Here is a 13,434-nt window from a genome sequence, read left to right on the forward strand (position 1 = left end):
AGACAGGGAATTTGCAATAGGCCAGTTGGGAATTGGGGAGACACTATTAAGTATATTGGCAGTCTCAATGTTGGGGTATCATCACATTCTGGCAATGTTCAGAAGGCAGCAATATGCAGTGTACGGGTACGTATCCAACATTTACAATCTCTTCCTTACTATAAAGCTTATATTCTGAAGTCTAGACCTCCGCACCCAGCTGCTGGTCTTCAGCAAGGCGTACAAGGCTGCCAAAGAGCCCAGGATGGCAAGCGCTATCTGTCAGAGAAAGAAGTTGTCATGCTTTCCAGAACTCAGAAGAGAAGGCAATCACATCTTCACCTGCTTAGGCTGAACACCCATGCTTCGGGCGGTCGGGTCGCATGGTAGAACGGTCCCTGTTTTGGCCTTAAAAATCTATACATCTGCGCACTGGGTGAATAGATGGATACAAATCCAACCTGCACTGACTCATTAGCATACATGAGTCCTGTGCACACATGAGTCATCATTCCATACGCTATTCTGGAGGCTAAAGGCTCATCTTATAGTGAAACTACTGCGTTTTCGGGTCCCTGGTTTTCCCTCCTTGCTTATCATGGAGTCCAACCCAGATCCCTGTTGGCCCCCATTTGGTGTCCTACTTGGATGTCATGGCAGCCTCCTTTTTTATTTCATGCAGCTTCCCAAGTCGTTCCACATCCATCATTCCCTTCATGCCCCAGAACAGCCTCTCTGTCTCCTCCAGACACTTTCCAGCAGCTGGATGAGCTGTGGCCCATGGAGCAGCATGTGCGAATGATTACTACTCACATCTGTGTCTCGTGGAGACATTCCAGAGCAACGTGTGTATGACACTGCAAACGATACCTGCAAGGGAAAGAAAGTGAGCAAGGGAGACAGCGCAAGGCAGTCTAGGACTAGAGCTTGAATTGACAGCGCTGGCTGGGATTTTCAAAAGTGATGTATGACTTTGGGGGGGCCTCAATGGTGCAATTTTCAGAAATTGCTGAGCACCTATCCTCTGAAAATCAGCTGTATTTAAGGTTGCACACCTCAGAAGTCACTAGTCAGTTTGGAAATCATGGCCCATATGGGTTTTAACAACAATGTTGAGCCTTACGGATGGTCCAGACCTGGCAATTTCAATACATTTGTCTAACCAGATAATGAAATTGCCTGGCAAAGTCCTGGCGGAAACAGCCTGCTGCCATTGCTCACAAAGACCTTGTCTGCAGCGGCAAAAACATTACCCATAATTCATCCTGGTGGTAGCTGCAGAAGCTGTCATATAGGCAGGACACAGGGTTTTTTTCCACCATGTTGTCAATATCTGCTCAGAATAAGATTAGACATCAGCGTGGAAAACATTTCAGAGTCTACTTCCACCTTTCCCACAATATGGCATTGGCTACTGCCTGGGGAGCTGCCCCCTGGGGAATTATTTATCGTGTGTGTTTATGGTAGTGCCTAGAGCCTCTGACAGAGATCAGCATACCAGGCATTATGCAACCCTAGGGAGAGACAGGCCCTGCCCCAAGGAGCTTACAGTGTAACTGGACAAGACTGACCAAGGGTTGGAGGGGGAATAGAGGTACAGAGAGAAGTGAGTCACCCAAGACCACTGGGAGAGCCAGAAATAGAAGCAGGTCTCCTGAGTCCCAGTCCAGTGCTCTACCCACTAGACCATGGTGCTGATAATTGCCAGTGTAGATGCATGCAGCCTTTGAGAAATCTGATGGGCACAATGAAGATGGAATCAGTTGGCTGATTTCCAGGCGTTTGTTCCTCCTGCAGAGTTAGACCATATGTTCTCCCCTCCCATCTCAGGTTCGTTACAGGGGTTCCAGACCCATTAATGTCACCAGCTGATGATTAGATGCTATGGTGGTGGGTGCCCCGTCTGTGGGATGTGTCACCAGCACTGGCAGGAGCGTACGCATGTAATAATAACTAAGCTGTCCCATGAACGAGGCACCTAGATGTCCGAGGATGTCTTAGCTGGGCACTTAGATGAAAAGATGCCAGTGCTGCTTCAGAGACTAGCACATGGGAACCCCAGGAGTGGCCAGTCACTAAGGTGACCAGACAGCAAATGTGAAAAATTGGGATGGGGGTGGGGGGTAATAGGAGCCTATATAAGAAAAAGACCCAAAAATCGGAACTGTCCCTATAAAATCAGGACATCTGGTCACCCTACCAGTGACCCTTTCATGCACTGCCCCAAAGCTGTCCTACCAGGTTCAGGTACATGCAGAAGATCCCCCAGTCTGCACAGCTTCAGCGCAGGTCTCCCATGCCTGCCCCAGAGCCACCATCAGTCCTGGCCTCTTAATGCACAACTGCCCACAGCCCCAGCCACCAGTCCAGAGGGCGAGTTCCTACCTGGCTGGCAAAGTGTGGGCTTGGGGAGAGGAGGCACAATTGAACTCAGTCTCAACCCGGACAACATCCAAGCTCATTCCCGGCTCTAATTATCACCTGCTGAAACAACAGCTGCCAAGCGCCGGGGAACTCAAAGGAAAGTCAAGCAGGTCTTGTTGTTTCAGCTGCTTCGTTTCACATTATTTCTCTCCCTCTCCCCTCCCCGCAGCTCCCGCCAAGGGAATCCTGGGGTGCCACAAACTTGCCTGCGTTGTTGCAGTGCTATCTTGCTTTGCATACTTCACTGTCAACAGGAAAGCAGACTGGTCTCCTGGGCTACTGGTTGGCAAGCCAACACTGCACGAGCCAGCGTCAGAGGGAAAAAACACAGAGGGGTTATCCGGGGGACAGAGCAAATTATTGGAGAGGCGAACAATGAATTTTAATGAAACCTCTGTAGGAAACAAGTGGAGGGAGTTGAGTTAATTGTGCAGAGCAGGATGGGGAGATTAGAATTCTTTTTGCACAGAAGATGGTGAGTCTCAGCACGAGGGGAGATGCATGGAATGTGATCTCCTTGGGGAGGGTGATAAAGGAGGTGCTAGCTGTAAGCTGGCAAGGAATATGGTAGAGAAGGGCTGGCTGGTTATAAACACCATCTCCTCCACGCAAACCAGGCTGCCTGGGAACCCAGGCTTTGGTCTCGCCGATGGGGCGGTCAGCAGGCAGTGCTGCAGAGCTGTCTGTGTAGGCGATGAAGTTACACATACAAATAGCTCAGCTGTGTCCCGCCAGTGCTTCTGGGCACTACATTAACGCCAGGATGGCTAGCCCTGGATGGGTTCAAAATGCAAGTAGCTGGTCTGGTAGCTTGTGGACACCAGGCATGGGGCTGTGCAGAGTCCCCAGGTTAGGTAGAAGCAAAACGCACTGAGACTGCCAGAGAACATGCTGGGACTGTGTCCTGGGAGCCTATAGGCTGGTGGATCTCACTCAGTGCTTGGCTGGGAGCACTAATCACATTGCATGGGAGGAGACCAAGACCTGGACACACGTTCCACAAAGCTGCCTTTATTGGTCATTACCTAGTAGGCGGGTCATATATGGGAGGGCAGGTCCTTGCACCTTACCTCGGGGCTCTCTGGCTCCACCTAGCGGTGTGTGTGTGTGTGTGTGTGTGTGTGTGTGTGTGGACTCCTCCCTAGGGGGCGGAGCTACAAGTCCCAGCATTCTAATTAAAGGGCCAGTCCTTATATTTTAACCTGCAGGATCCTGACACACCGCAGGGTTCAATCTCTTCCTGATGCCAAAGAAGAAAGATGATTGAACCACCTACCCCCATCAGTCTCTGAATTCTTTGTGCTCCGGGGCTTGCCCTACTACAGAGCCAGCGACGCTGTACCTAATTTTCCTGGAGAAACGCCTGTAACATCCCTTCTTTGTGACAAACTTGGGGGAACAAAAATTGATGGCAGTCAAAAAGGCTGGACCGGTGACTGCACTCATGGTCTGTCCATGCCCTTTACCTTAGGAGCAGCCCTGCTGCCAACGTGACAGATGCTGGTTGATTGGACAGGTTCCCTTGCCTGCCTGAGAGCCCATCGACTAGAAAGAATCTTCTTAGCCTCTCAGACCTCAGGGAGGCTGAAAGAAACATGCAGAGAGCAGAGTTAGCTGCATACACAGATACACCATTTCTGGTAGCCAGGGCAATCAACCAAGATGCAACCTCAGAGAAGGGATGCAATGTAATGAGCACTGAGCTACCTATTTACAGAGACACCATAAATCCCAGCTAGCTGCACACCCAACACAAGAAGAACCAGGGATGAGAACGCACACCTGCTCCAAGACAACCTACTTACACATCCGTATGACCAGCCCTATCACTTCCCGCCCATTAGCCTGTTCACTGGTAATAAGACTACTGCTACCTAGCTCTCATCTAGGGCTTTTCATCAGTCAATCTCAAAGTGCTTTACAAAGGAGGTCATGTCATTATTCCCATTTTACAGATGGGGAAAACTGAGGCACAGAGAAGTGAAGAGACTTCCCCAAGGTCACTCAGGAGGTTAGCACCAGAGCTAGGAACAGAATCCAGGTCTCCTGAGTCCCAGTAGTAGCAGAATTCCAGTATAACCCTCGAACTGCAGTGAGAATGGCACAACGGCCTGCTTTTTGATAGCAATAAATCATCTCTCCCTCCAGCTGATCTGTGGCTTTCAGGCAGATTCTGAAGGCACTTTACATGCCTGCATAGCCTTATTTCCTACAGCAATCCCATAGGAGTCAATGCAGACTCGCTGGAGTAAAATTCTAAGCATGCTTAAGAGTTTGCAGGACTGAATTTGCTTTGGTTCTTTTTGCAGAACTTCATAAGGACAAATCCAAACCAAAATAAATCTAGTGAGGAAGCTGGTAACCAACCCAGATATAAGAGGTGGACAATATGTAACAATTTTTGTTTTTAAATGAAACGTGTCTGTTTTCAAATTCACAAATTTCAGCACAAAAGGTCACATTTGGTATGAGAATTTCTGCAGCCCCGGAGCACCAGGCAGGCAGGTGGCAAGGCCCAAGCCCCAGCACACCCGGTAGATGGAGCAGCCCCAGCCCCGGAGCACCCCCAGCACCAGGTGGATAGACAGGTGGTGCAGCACAGTCCCAGCCCTGGGCCTTGTGTGCATTGGCCCCAGCCTCTCGGACACAGAAAAGCGGGAAAGGAACTGGAAGTAGACAGAAGTGGACTTTGGGGCAGAGCGTGGACACAGCCACACAAGGCTGTTTGGGGAGGCACCGCCTTCCCCTGCCTGTGCCACTCGCTGCACATGCTCAGTTCTGTGTCTGAAGCACTAAACTACAGTGTCTCCAGGAAAATCACTTCAGAAAGTTTCCTGTCTGCAAAATAGCAATAGGCAAAAACAATCAAATTGAGATGACAAATCCTAAACACACCAGCATTGCACTAAAGTAGGAGAATCAGGTGTGATCTGAGCATGCAGCAGAAGAATTGCGCAAGCAACCTGTGTATTGGTTCAAATGGCCAGCTAGCTATCTGCATGCCAATACCTAATTGGCATATGGTAATTGTGCATGCAAATTAGGCACCCAATGGGGCACAGAGTTTTGTGAGAGTAAAATGCATTTTAAAGGTTTTCAGTTTGAATAGAGAAAGGTTTCATTAATTACACAGGGATGGCCTTTTTCACTGAGCAGCGTCAGTTTCACAGCCAAAGTCCCAGCCAGCAGGAGACAGTCTTCCAGACAGGGCCAGCTCCAGGCCACAGTGCGCCAAGCGTGTGCTTGGGGTGGCATGCCACGGGGGGCGCTCTGCCGGTTGCCGGGAGGGTGGCAGGCGCCTCTGGTGGACCTCCCGCAGAGGTGCCTGCGGAGGGTCCGCTGGTCCTGCGGCTCCGGTGGAGCATCTGCAGGCACGCCTGCGAGAGGTCCACCAGAGCCGCAGGACTGGCAAGCGGCAGAACGCCTCCAGTTTGGGGCGGCAAAATTGCTAGAGCCGGCCCAGCTTCCAGATTAGGGAGGCCCGTTACAAATTCCAGGGGCATAAAGTGGGTCTGAAAAGTCTTTTCTACATCTATTTCAAGCAGATAAAGATCTTCAGACTGATGACTCCGTTTTTAAAACACTAAAGGCTAACAGACCGGAACATGCTGCTGCCTCCCAATCACTCAGTACACAAAGAAATAGAATTTGACAAGGAATAATCCACACAACCACCCTTAAGTGTGATCTGCGAATGAGAATGAAATGTAGGGTCACCAGGTCAAGGCACAAAAGTGAGGGCCAATAGCCTGTGTGCCTTGGGCCAGACACAAGCCTATGGGGATGCTGGCTGTGCAGAAATAGCAAAAGAGCTTGAACTGAGGAACGGGTACGATGGATCAGCTGCACAAGACTTGGCCATGTGATGGAAGCAGCCTAGAATTAACTCGCCCGCGGAGTGGTCAGTGAAAATGGGTAACACTTCATCCCATGGCTAATGGCTATTTGTGCAGCACAAGCTAAGCAAAAGCACAGGAATGTAAAATCCTAACAACCCTACAGGTATTATTTGTGTCCACCCCCCACCCCACCCCAGATACCAATTAGCCAAGCCGCCCACATCACTACATATATTGATCCTCCATCCCCACCCCTGATCTTTTTTGTTGCTCTTCTCTGAGCTCCAGATTAAGCAATAGATTTTTCTGGTTTTGTGATGCCCCAGAAGCCAGCAGTCTATTCCACTTATAGATGCAACTGAGCCACATAGGAGCTGATGCAAGCATGTGCACTGCAGTCAACAGGATGTTACTTGATCAATGGGATTTATGTACATGTTAAGATTAATGTTTTCAAGCACAAGCTTAGGGTAAGTGTACACTACAAAATTAAGTTGACCTAAGTGACATTGATGTACAGCCACTGCAGTGATTAAATCGCTTTTGCGTGTCCACACTACGCTCCTTACCAGGAGCACTTGCACCAATTGAGCTGTCAGCGTAGAGCATTGTGGAATGGCCTCTGAAAGGCAGAAGCCATCAATGGAAACAATGCAGTGTCTACACTGACACTGCATTGACTTAACTATGTTGACCTAAGCATTATGCCTCTTGCAGAGGTGGAGTTATTACATCAGAGTAGCTGGCGAGTTACACAGGAACAGGGCTTTGGAGCGGAGCCTGGAACTGGAGCAGAGAGCAGCTCTGGAACAGTGGAGCTGCAAGTTTTTGCCTGGAGCGGAGCCGGAGCACAGCTCCAAAGTCCTGCATACTGAGATATATTTTAGGGTAGATGCTTACAGCAGAGATCCCCGAACCGTGGGGCACTGCCCCCAGGAACATTTGAGGAGATGTGGTGGAGCCTGGGCCAGCTCCCACAGGGGTCAGGGAGGGAGCAGTCTTGCCCCCAGCTCTGCTCCAGGCCCCAACCCCAGCCCTGGCTTGCCCCCAGCTCTGCTCCAGGCCACAACCCCAGCCCTGGCTCCCAGCCACGACTCCATCTCTGGCCCCAGACCCGGCCCCTGCCTCAGCCCCTTTACTCCTGTCCGCCTGTCCCCCCAGCTCCTAGCCCCGGTTTGGGCGGGGAGCATGGACAAGGGTAAGGGGGCACAACCGCTGAAAGTTTAAGGACCACTGGCTTACAGAGATAGGTCAAAATAAGCTGCTTAACGTCAGCCTAACTTTGTGGTATAGAAAACAGCTCAGTGAACGTAATAACCCTGTGCTTGGGGCTTTGCTGAATCAGGGCAATAGAAAGTCCCTCTCCTTCCTGCATCCAAGAGGCCTTTGTGCTATCCTCATGCCAAATCTGTTATTAACTGCTCCCCCTTCCGCAGCTCAATACCAGCATTGCCACTGCGTCCCTTCTGTTATGTGTTCACTAATCATCACAGCAACCTCTATACAACTATCACGGTGCAAGGATAGTTGCCCAGCCAGCATCAAGAATGTGTGCACCAAAGCCTTGGGGCTAATATTGGCGTTATGGGTGACTAAATATGCCTGATTTTAGGAGGGCTGGGTCCTGTGGTTAGCCAGTAAAACACAGATCACGCACTGAACACGAGCTGTTACATTCTGTTCCCTGGCTCTACCGAAGCACTTTGCTCCCTGCAGGTTATAATAAGGACACAGGACAATGTCTCTTTTCATCACAGGAGCTGTGCGGCAAGTAGCACGAAAGGCCTGGGGGCAGATGATCACTTGAACTGAGCATTTAATTGCTGAGCACCCAGCGGGGTGTGTGTGTGTGTGTTCCACTGTTGCCTTTTATGTGCAAAGTTCTTTTTTTTTAAATGACGCTTTGCAAACACCAACAAATTCAGCCTTATGGGGAAATGACCATGGCCCCCCCACTCTGTGTTTGCTCATCTAAGAAATGGGAATGAGACCAACGTGGCTATCGATGACTTTCAGGTGCCCATCAGGAGACAAGTAGGTGTTAAGCAGCAACAGCTCCTCTCGTCTGTAGTGAATAGACAGGGTTCTAGGTGTCTTGAGTTGGGTGCCCAAAACTGGAGGCATCCAGTATTAGAGGCTGCTTTTGAACATTTCAGCCTAAGCAATTTGCCCAAGGCCATAGGGAATCGGGGCAGTGCCAGTATTAGATCTGCTGACTCAGAGTCCCATGCACTAGCCACTACACCATACCACCTGTCTGAACTCCAGAAGCCTTTAGCTGGCAGCACACTCGCTGGTGCTTTTAGCACAAAATGACACCTGTTCTGTCCTTTTCCTGCAGATTTGCTGGATCCCTGCTCATTAAGAGCAGGCCTGTGGTGCGTAAATGTCAAAGCAAACCAGGCAGTCTGAGCTGAGCCCATTGCCTTACAAGGATTCATTAGTCCTTCCTGAGCGCTTAGCAGAGCAGGTACTCGGCTAATGAGCTCCAGCGCTGCTTCTCGCTGTGGTTGGAAGTAGCTGGGGATCCTTCCCAGCTAAACAGAAATATTAGGATTCACAGAGAAAGGTTTAAAGCTGAGAAGCAAAAGAAAATCATGACAGAGAAACCAACGCTCTGGCCAGTAGAGAACCTCACCCAGGCTATTCAGCTGCAGCTGGGGATTCGCTACAGGGACTGGCCACAGCCAGTTCCCCTTGTCATTGGAGAACTGCAGGAACATCTCCCAAAAGATGGGCTCGGGGACTCGTCGCAGCAGGTTGGACACCTGTACAGTGCACTGCAAAATAAAACTGTAGATTGCCACATACTCGCAGGGGCAAAAGAAAATGCAGGCCTGTTATTTACCAGGCTGCACGTGGCAACAGACTATATAGGTAAGAGATGCAAGGAGAGTATGGGTCACGAGGCAGACTGCAGACACACACACACACAACTAAAATCAATCAATTTAAAATTTTATTGGGGATAGTTACAAGGGGTAAGAGAGCAGCTTATGATTAGCTAATAGAGTTAACAAAACCTAAAACACACAATGCCTAAAATATCTACTAACAATATTTACAAACAAAATGCAGCATTTAGTAATAACTGATACTTACAAATACAAACCAACACATCACGACCGGCAAACGTAGAAGCTCTATTTGAAACACGTGAGCTGAGAGAGAGGCTTCGAGGTGATCAGGCTCGGTTACGGCATACACGGCATACACGGGATACACGGGACACGTTTTCTCCTCTCTCTGCCTGCACATGGCAGGGCAACCCCTAAAGTACTCACTATGACATCACAGAAGTGTCATAGGGGACGGGGCCCAAAACCTGTGTGTGTTCGCCTCTGATTGGCACAAGCAATGTTTACACCAAATAGGGGAGCAGGTGCCAAAAGGTCTGGCTTCGCCCCCAAAAGGTGAGGTAATGCATATTGTTGTAGAATGCGTTCAACACTGAATGACAAAGGAAGAGGCCAGGGCAATACCGGTATGGCAAGTGATACAGGATGCAGACAGGAACCCATTCTAACAAAAACCACGACGATGCTATAACAAAGATGCTGTGCAATTAGCCCTCCTTTGCCCAGATGCAGCTTTATCTGCACCGCAGAGACTTGTTCCATTTTTAAGCTGAAAAAGACCCTGCGATTTCCACTAAAATTTACTGCCTGGGATTTGGGGGATATTCAGCCCCTTAAATTATGCTCTGGTCTCCTTTGAAAATCTGTCCCTCAGAGCAAACTTTTCTCCTATCCATTTCAGCTTGACGAGATTCGTTCCCAGCCTGGGGATTCCCACGACACAGGGAATGTCAAAGCCAGACAGATAAGCAACTCATCCAAGGGCCCAGAGGAAATCTGTGTCAGGGCAGAGACTAGATTCCCAGATCCCCAGTGCTGGGATTGTCTGACTGTAAAGACCATGAAAAGATTGAGCATTATTTCAAAATTCATTAACCCTGGGCTGGGGGCGGGAGGGACAGAAAAGTCTTGGGCGCAAGGGAGGAAAATAAATCCCTAGGCTCTGGGAACCCAGTGGCTTATGGAGTTTCACTGCAATGCCTCCATGCAACTACTGCAGCAAACAACCAGCCCAGCCCCTGTTTAGTGCTCATTCAGCACATGAGAAGGGAGGCGGGGGACTGGCAAGGAAGACGCAACTGTAACTTACAGACTGTTCGTAGGATGTCCCAAAGGAGTAGGCAGCATCGAGTACACTCTGACGGTCTGCACAGAGCTAGCAGGGGACAAGGAAAGGCACTGGGACCAGGCGGTGGTGACATGCACCAGAGATTCCCAACCCTGCTTCTTGGGACACCTCTGTGCTCCTGGGGCTATTGCTATGAGACCACCAGCTGTGTGTAGGCTCGGTGACAGCACCAGCTGAGGAGACAGCCTCAGACTACACCCTGAGCCAGAGCCTGCATGCCATAGGGTGATCAGTGGTGGGGGTGGAGCCTCCCCGAAGCAGAAAGAGGGGAAGGTGGGTGTGTGACATACATTTCAGTGGGAGGTTCACTTTCTCCCCTCACTCTGGCCTCTATTACCCCCTCGGTGCGGACACCCAATTTGCTCCCATTAACACTCATCGCTCTGAACATGTATTATTTCTTGTCTTAATACATACTGTCATGGAGTCTGGGGGTTCCAGCCCTGCACCCCTCTTCCTGGGACCCACAGTGACTTTTATCCAGCCAGTAAAACAGAAGGTTTATTGGACAACAGGAACACAGGTTACAGCAGAGCTTGCAGGCACAGTCAGGAGTGGCAAATCCACCACCACAGGATGTATTTTTTCCTGTCCGGTCATCTTGCTGAGAGGTCCACTGTTCCTGGCCACCTTCTGGAAAGGTTCTTCTATGATGGTAAGGCCTCAAGGTGCTTTCCCTTGTCCGGCCTCCCCACCCTCTGGCAGGGTCATAGGATTGGCAGTACTGTCGGACCTGGGTAAAGACCCCAGGCCAGTAAATTTGTAGCAGCCTCTGCTGGTACCGGATTCCCTGGTGTCCTGCGAGGGATGTCAATGGGCCAGGTACAGCAGCTTGTGGCGAAATTCTGGGAACCACCAGCTGCTCCTGACCCCCATGACTCTCCTCCCTGGGGAGCCCATTCTCGTACAGGAACCCTCTCCCACAGGAACCTCTCTTCACCTCTCTCAGGGTCTGTTCCGCACTAAGTCAGCCCGGTCCCTGGGCTTCCGCAAGGAGGGATCTTTCTGCAACTCGCCTGGAACTCAGCAGCTGGGACAGGGAGGGACCAGCCTCTCTTGCTGGCTGGGTCTGAGGTCGCAGCCCTCTGAGCCTGCCCCTGGCGCTCCCCGCGCCCAGGTTAGGGTCCTGCACGTCGGGCCGAGTACATTCCCCGTTGTCAGGGTGCAGTGCCCTTTGCGACTGCTGACTACGAGTCACGACAGGGCACTCTGAGTCTACTAGGCCAGTCCCAGGCCCTCCTCATACACGTCTGTGGGCAAATATGGTGTACCCCACATCCTTGGGGCCTCCTGGTCTCCCACTTCGATGTACTCTTGCACGGCACCTTGAATGGGGTCCGCCACGCCATCAGGTCAGATAGGTGTTGGGCACCATCCGATCTGAGCCACCACCTCGTCGGGCAAGCGCCACTCTGCACCCGTGTCCCAGTACCCAGTGACCTCCTCCCATCTACTCCAGGGAAACAATGCATCTTTCGGAGGGCAGCCCGCGCCCACCCGGTAAACTAAGAACCCGGAGGCTGGAGCTTCCCAGCCCCAGAGGAGCTGACCTGGGGAACCTCCTCCTCCTCTTAATAGGTGGTATGTTGCCAGCCCCCTTTTCTGGGAAGTAGCCCTCTTCCGATGGGTTTTTACCCAGTCCACCCTCTGCGGGTTGGGTCTCTTGGTCTCTCCTGAGCTTGGGCACGGGCCGAATGTGGCCCGTTGGCCACATTGATAGCAGCCCATGTCTCGTGGGTCCCTTGAGTGGGTCGGAGGGACCTGACACTGGATGTTCCCCTTGGGGGTTCTCCATAGGCCCCGCTGGGAGGTCCCATGATGACTCTCCTGCGTTGAGGCAGGCTGCCTCCTTCGAGACTCCTCCCTGCCATCCCCTGCCCGACTGTCCACAAATGGTCGGCAAGTTGGCCTGTGTGCTGCGGGTCTCCGGCTTCTGGTCCCTCAACCACAGCCTCAGGTCGGACGGGCAATGCTCATACAGGTCTCCAGTATGAATAGGTCCAGCAAGTCCTCTTTAGTTTGGGCCCCCTGGTCCACTTGCGGCATACCCCTGCGCCTGGTTGACCAGTGTTAGATATGATCTCACGGTTTTACGCTGACTCCGGAACTTTTCCGGTACATCTCAGGAGTCAGCCAAACCCGGAGCAGGCCTGTTTGACCAGTTCGTAGTCCCCCGCCTCCGCCCCTTTCAGTCGCTGTACACTCCACGGCGTGGAGTCCATAAGGGGTAGAACTGCGATCCTGTCTCAGGGCCAACCCTTGCAGCTCGCAAGGCATTCTCAAAGGCCGTCAGGAAGGTATCTATGTCTCCCCCTCCTTACGCCGGGGCAGCAAGCGCTTATATCTCAAGTTCGGTGTAGGCTTGGGCCCCCATCACTCACCGCAGCCAGGGCCTCACGGCTCCTCAGCCGGGCCAGCTCCAGCCATGTTTACGCTGTTTCTTCTTCTCCTCCAGCTCATGCTGGTGCTGGTTCTCCTCATGTTACGCTGGTTCTCCTCTTCTCCTCCAGCTCACGCTGGCGCTGGCTCTCTCATGTTTACGCTGTTGCGCTTCCCCCCTCCACTTGCTTCTTACCCGAGCTCCTCCCGTCTCAACTTCCTTCCTCTTCCAGCCACAGCTGCTCCACAGATGTCGAGCGTCGCCGGGAGGATCCCCTGCTGGGGGGTGAGCTCCACTGCCAGGATCCCCTGCTGGCCGGGGGGGTCACGGTGCCCTCATTATTCGTCTGGGCTCCTCCCGCCCTTCCCCTAGGCCTAGGAAGTGGGGGTCTCGGGAAGCCCTCATCCGCCAGCTGACCACTCCCCGGGGGGACAGACACTGGTGACTGCGCTGCATCTGCCTGGCTGCTTCCCTCAGAGACAGGGCTCGTCTCCCTCCTCCAGCTGGGCAATCAGCTGGTCCTTCGTCAGCCTCCCTGTGCCAGCCCCCTCTGCTTGCACAGTTCCAGCAGGTCACACTTGCGCCGCTTGGCATACATCTTCCTGC

The 13,434-nt window shown here is 51.8% G+C and overlaps 1 protein-coding gene across 1 annotated transcript in view; it reads right to left on the reverse strand.

Annotated features, from left to right (window-relative positions):
- Positions 1-13,434, reverse strand: part of LOC116832769 (meckelin-like) — a 32,808-nt gene that overhangs the window by 14,002 nt on the left and 5,372 nt on the right. Inside the window, exons 6-11 of the mRNA XM_032793773.2 lie at positions 10,410-10,475; positions 8,881-9,022; positions 3,870-3,987; positions 2,610-2,700; positions 793-849; positions 160-258 (exon numbers count right to left, since the gene is read on the reverse strand). Of these exons, the coding sequence (XP_032649664.2) occupies positions 160-258; positions 793-849; positions 2,610-2,700; positions 3,870-3,987; positions 8,881-9,022; positions 10,410-10,475 (573 nt within the window). The remainder of the gene's footprint in view (positions 1-159; positions 259-792; positions 850-2,609; positions 2,701-3,869; positions 3,988-8,880; positions 9,023-10,409; positions 10,476-13,434) is intronic.

The sequence above is a fragment of the Chelonoidis abingdonii genome, chromosome 19 (assembly GCF_003597395.2).
Source record: "Chelonoidis abingdonii isolate Lonesome George chromosome 19, CheloAbing_2.0, whole genome shotgun sequence".
Taxonomy (NCBI): Eukaryota; Metazoa; Chordata; order Testudines; family Testudinidae; genus Chelonoidis; species Chelonoidis abingdonii.